The 6381-nt window shown below is 43.7% G+C and overlaps 1 protein-coding gene across 1 annotated transcript; it reads right to left on the minus strand.

The window, feature by feature from the left end:
• Positions 1–1780: 1780 nt before the first annotated feature.
• On the minus strand, positions 1781–4416 carry LOC122036921 (transmembrane 9 superfamily member 11-like). Its single transcript, XM_042596361.1, has 2 exons — positions 4293–4416; positions 1781–4118 (listed from the first exon to the last, which is right to left on the minus strand). The coding sequence occupies exon 2, from the start codon at positions 4092–4094 to the stop codon at positions 2079–2081; it is 2016 nt and encodes a 671-aa protein (XP_042452295.1). The 5' UTR covers positions 4095–4118; positions 4293–4416; the 3' UTR covers positions 1781–2078.
• Positions 4417–6381: the final 1965 nt, after the last annotated feature.

The raw sequence follows: 6381 nt of genomic DNA on the forward strand, positions 1-6381 counted from the left end.
GGATTGCTTGGAAGGTTGTCTTGATAGCTGCTGGTCGAAGTCCTCTTAAATAGCTTGTTGAGGGAGCCTCCAATGCCCCATGGAGGCGCCTCAAACCCAAACTTTTATCCTGACTTCGTCGTTGTCGATAAGCCTCTCCTGTTGCAACTTATCCGCCTGAGAGCGCCTCCAAGAAGCAGTCCAAGGCGCCTCCAATGCCTATGGAGGCGCCTCCAGCTTCTCTTCGCAGCCAGCTTCTGCCTTGTACTCGAGGCGCCTCCAAGCTCCATGGAGGGCGCCTCGGGTACTGTTCATCCGAGGCAAACTTTGTGTTTTAGTCCCTGCAAGATATGTTAGTCACAAAATATCCTGCAGGAAAAAGTTAGTACATAGTAAACAATAATAAATGAAATGTTTGACAGTCTTCAGGCTGTCCGGTTCTGATTTCGGATTTCCTACCGGAAACCTTAGGTCGAACCGACGCATACTGTTCCCTCTTCCGGAGAACGCGTTCTCACCTACTCCACTCAGGAGAGTTTACCTTTTGTCAGTTCGGTCCTCCAGACCGAATGGACTTTTGCTCAGCGTCCGATGCTTCCGGTCTTCATGCTGGGCGTCCGGTCCACGACCCGTCCAGACTTCTACCCAGTTCGCGACACCAGGATTTCAACCTAGGGTTACCTCCCCCTAGGATTTTGCCCGAAGCTCCGACCCGCTAAGACTTTCCGTCTAGGGTTACCACCCCCAGGACCTAGGGTTACCGTCCCCTAGGGTTTTCCACCTGCCTAACCACAGCTAGGACTTTTGCCTAAGTACACTTAGGACTTTTCCTACAACGCTCATTCAACATATTAGTAAACAAAACACCTTAACTTTGAACCCTTTGACATAATCAAAATATAGGTTCGATCGTCGGATATTTCCCGCACTAACAAGACCCATAAAAAAGTTGTTGAGAGGTTTTTATGATAATAGAGAAAAATAGAAAGATTTTTACTTTTGATGTAGTGTTGATGTAGTATTGAAGGAACTCCGTTGAAGATATCCATAGTTGTGGATGCGCTTAATTGCAAGTCCCATTTAAAAGAATATCAATTTATATTTTGTTTCTAATTTTTTTTATAGGAAATATACCTTTAGTATGCCAAATGGATTAGGTAAAAGTAGAATGAACAAACAAGTGAACATGGGATTGATGATCTAATAGATTGACTATACCTTTAATTTGCCAAATGTGGTGTATAAAATTCCTGCCAGTAAGAGTCTTGCGGAAAAGATTATTGTTCATAGTATTATCTTATGAGACTATTTTTGAAATTCGAATCCGTGACTCTAGGACACACGATAATTGTCCTCAACGGACTTCGAGTCTCAACCGTGTGTGTCATTGTCATTCACACGTGTCATTCGTGACCAAAAAAAAAATCCGACTTCATTTTAAGTTCGTTTTCTGGTGAATATGATCAACCATTTTTCTTATCGTCCAGGGAAAAGAAAATTGTCTAGCATCTAAGAAAATCTGATCTTAATTGACTCCATATTATTAATGATTCTTGAAGAAATAATAAGCAATATTCATATTGGAGTAATTGATTCCTTGGTCTGCGGAGTAGTAATGGTTAAAAAATCAACATACTTTTAAAAATGAGTAGGTAAAATTAATGAAGCTAAAGATCATACAGAGATCACCAACCCACCAAAGAACTAAAGACGGGCACAGTAGTGGAAAACATAGGAGTAATCATGAATGTCAGTCAGTTATCATTACCACGATTCACAAAACAAAGAGTTGCACTACAAGTTACATGTGCCTAAACAGGAAAAGAAGATGATAGATTTTCATTTATGCTTACGAAACAAAAGACATAATTTAACAAATGATTCATCAAGTTCATTTCATTCGTTAACTAAAAAAGTATAAAACAGGTAACAAAAAAAAAGGCATAGCTACTAACAGAATTAAAGACAACATGCATACAAGAACCATCGTGTTCCTTGTAGATTTCTCAAGCTACCAAATTTTTCTCTTTCATTGTTTGATCATGTAGTGCCAATATCTTCCCGTCTTCAGTTTGACAGGTCTAGCTTTTTGGAGTAGATCAATCAAGTTTGACAGAGGAGAAGAGGTAGTGAACAAAACAAAAGGATGAAATGAATCCAACAGTACCAGTAGCTAGCATGATAGCAGTGACCATGAACAGTGAGTAGCCGAGGTAGAGTGTGGCAGACACAGGTCCACTTAGACTCTTGAGATCAAAGATTAAATAGTTGATCGAGTATAAAAAGATGTAGATAGCTACGGATCCTGATGAAAAGAATGATTTCCACCACCATTGCCAATCTTCCACACATAGATGCATGTAGGTAAGGACAAGAGAAACCTCCGCGCAAACAACAACGAGGAGAATCATCACGATTAAGAGAAAGCCGAAAACATAGTAGACTCGACCCATCCAAAGACTAGACATTATGAAGAAGAGCTCAATGAAGAGAGTACCAAAAGGTAGCGTCCCAGCTCCAATAACTAGTAACCATGATGGGTACTTCTGCTGAGGGATTTCGCGAGGGATTTGATTAGTCCGAACAGGGAACTCAATATGTGATGCCTTGGCACCAAGGAATCCACCAGCAAGAGTAAGTGGAAGTGAGATGCAGAACCACAACAACAGCAACACAATGAATAAGGAAATTGGGATTGCTCCAGTGCTATGGCTACCCCACAACAGGAAATTCAATGTTGTGAGGATCAGGAATGCAATGCCAGGGAAGAAACAAGCAACGCGCCAGGAAACAGCAACCCAACCAGAATGATCGCCTCCTTTGATTGTCTTCCACATCCTAACAGCAACATACCCAGCTGCGATTCCAAGAATCAAGTAGAAGAACAACATCCCCGTGACAAGGGTCCCCCGAGATGCAGGGGACATGAATCCAAGTGCCGCAAAAAAGATGGTTACCACTGCCATGCCAAGAATCTGCACTCCATCACCCACCATAACACAAAGCAACATTGGATGACTTGGGGCCCTGAAGACATCTCCGACAACAAGTTTCCACCCAGAGAGTTCCTCGTTCATCTGTGCTTGTGACTCCTTATCCAACTCTTCATACCGGTTAAGGTCCCTTCTTACAGTTCTCAATAAGATGACAAGAACTATGCCAGCCAAGAAAGCAATCACCATTAGTGAATTAAGGATTGAGAACCAGTGAACCTTAGCTCCCTCCATCTTCAAGTATGCATCCCAACGAGAAGGCCACTTGATATCACTCTCGATGAAGGTAACCTCATAGGTGAAAGCTATTGGTTGGTTCTCATTTACTTTCATGGCAACTGTAGTAGGATCACACTGGATTTTTGCTGGATATTTGTCGTACATCTTCAAATTCTTGGTTTTCTCGGGATTGTGCAGGACACTGCATGGCACAACCTCGAATCCGACCACCATCCAACCAGCTTTTCCAGATCTCGACTTTTCTGAGGTTTGAATCACATCGGCTGCATCACCAGTGCTTCCCACCACCCTCGCCACATTGGTCTCCTCATACTTGTGAACCAACACATTGAACTTTAGGTGATTGAACACATAGTAGGCATTATTACTGGCTTTGACCCCAATAGGGTAACCCGTCCATCGGAGGACAAAATCATCTTTCTTCGTGTACCGAATCGCCGGTAGATTCTCGAGGATGACGTTGACCTGGTACATCTCGTCGATCCGCTTCTTGAGGAGGTTGAAATCGTCGGTCGAGAGGGAATTCATCTGGCAAACGAAGACGTTTGTCTCGTTGGTGAACATCTTGAACAGGTAAGGAGAGTTCTCGATGCGGTCACCCATGAGGAGCTCCCCTAGGTTCTCGGCGCTATCCTTGATGCCCTCTCGGGGGCGGCAGAAGGGCAGACTGTAGTACCTGAAGGGGATCTCGGTCTCGATGGAGGTAAGCGAGTTGACCTTCACCGATAAGTCGCTGCCGACAATATACTGGTGAGGGTAGCTTCCGGGGAGATAAAACCCTTCACCAGATCTGAGGAAGGCAGCGCAGAAGAAAACAAGGAACCAGAAGAAAGATCCGAAGGAAGATCTCATCCCGGCGCTGGATCCGGAAGTGAAACCCATCTCCGATCGACTTCTCTCGCAGATCTGAAGAAAATGGGAAGGTTAACCGAGCGAGACAAGAAAATTTAGGATTTTTTTGTCTTTTGAAAAAAAAAAAAAAAAAAAAAAAAAAACCAGATCTGCAATCCGACGTCGGTTTCGGGTGTTAAAACGGCAGAAAAAAAAAATCAAGCAACAGAGTTAGAGGGAGGATCTGACCTTAGCGCGCGCGCCTTCGATCCGAGACCCAAAAAGCCCGACGAAGAAAAGAGGGAGATTCAATGAGGAAAGCGGAGTAGTGAGGAGACGAAGCCGCGATTTTTATCTGAAACAAGGACAGTAAATTACTAAAATGGCCATTATGAATTTTTATTTATTTGACATTCCCGTTTATATATATATATATAGATATATATATATATAAAAGGTGGTAGACCAATTCTCATTACAATATATAATAAAAAGATAAATATTATTTTGATGTAGAGTGTCTTCTCGATGATGATACTGAAAATAAAAAATTTACTTTTTATTTTTACCTGATGATAAATTGAAGTGGATGAGCTACTAGTTGGACCTAAACAAGTTATCTTTTTTTTATAAAGATTTATAAATTTCTTGAGAGTGTGACAAGGGGGTGTCACAGGTATCAAAAAGTCGGCCCATCATATTAGAAAGTTTTGGAAAATGGTTGCTTATGTGACGGTGGAACAACCATTTGACCTTAAAGGATGCCACTTTCCAATCCATACCAGAGATATTATCTTTGCTCCAATTATATAAATGAAGACGCAATGACACAAATCGACTCAACCCAAAGTTCCAACACTCAAACTACTAGCTACCTTCGTTGATCAAAGGTTCAAATACATGTTTAAGAATTCCAAAGGCAACTAGTCTTCATGGTGCACCAACTGATGCAAACAGAGAAATACTATTATGACAATAATCTAGGATATGAAATATCCTGAAGCTAAATAATTATATGCATTGAGACAGGATACAAACAAATGCTAACAAAGGATCATTCAAAATACCTGAAATAATAAGTGGGAATACCTTATTGTCACTGCCAGGTCGCCAGCCAACCACGCCAACGTAGAATCTACCCCGAGTCATAGCCAGTTTCCATCGTCGCAAACGGCCTCCGAGCCGCAACCGCCCCCCATCATCATTGATCGAGCATTCGAGCCCTCGTTGCTATTGTGCTTCTATAAGACCTATCATATCCCGACCTGCGTGTCGTTTTTATATCCTGACCTGTGTGTCGTTATCATATCTCGGCCTACATGTCGTTGTCATATCCTGTTCTACGTGTTGCTGCTAGGTCCCGACCTACATGTCATCTTTCGGATTCAAGTCGCGCTCGACTAGGTGCCGCTAGATCCAGCTTTTCATCCTGCTCAGAGTCATCTACTCTTCCGAGTGATCACGACAACTCGAGCAATGTCCCGACCAACTCAACAATCCACCAGAGGCCACCCCCTTGAGCCAGGGTATGTTACCGTACTCATTCTACATTCATTTCATTATTCTACTATTAGTTTGTTCTTTACATATTCGCTGGATCTGCCTCAAGCATCGGAGTATTAGGGACCGGGGCAACTCGGTCGTTGTTGACAGATAGCGTTGACCAGAGGGACCTTATGACGACTTGGTCAACATAGAAGGTAGCTCAGCATACCCCCCTCCGGGTCATAGCGATTCGGTCAACATTCTAGCGACATCATCCCGATAGTCCATCTAACTCAGCTTCCAGACATGATCAATTTGGCATCGTCTGTAGGAAACTTCTCCACCTGTTCTGGAACATGAAGATGGACGACGTTGAAAATATCGCCACTAGTCTCGAACCAGAGTATTGCCACCAGTCTCAGATCGGAGTATCGCCACAGTTCTTAGATCGGAGTATCTCCACCGGTCTCAGACCGGAGTATCGCCACCGGTCTTGGACCAGAGTATCGTCGCTAATCTCGAAACGGAGTATCGTCACCGATCTCGGACCGAAGTATTGCAACTGGTCTCGGACAGGAGTATCGCCATCGATCTCGAACCAGAGTATCGCCACTGGTCTCGGACCGGAGTATCGTCACCAGTCTCGGACCGGAATATCGCCACTGGTCTCGGACCGGAATATTGTCATTGGTCTCGGACCGGAGTATCCCCACCGGTATCAAACCAAAGTATCGCCACTGGTATCAGATCGGAGTATCGCCACCAATCTCGGACTGGAGTATCGCCAACGACCTCCCGGTCGACTTTCCAGACTCTCGCCCCAGTGCGAGTTATAAGCAAGCAGGGCTCTCGC

Source organism: Zingiber officinale, unplaced genomic scaffold (assembly GCF_018446385.1).
Source record: "Zingiber officinale cultivar Zhangliang unplaced genomic scaffold, Zo_v1.1 ctg224, whole genome shotgun sequence".
NCBI classification, from domain to species: domain Eukaryota; kingdom Viridiplantae; phylum Streptophyta; class Magnoliopsida; order Zingiberales; family Zingiberaceae; genus Zingiber; species Zingiber officinale.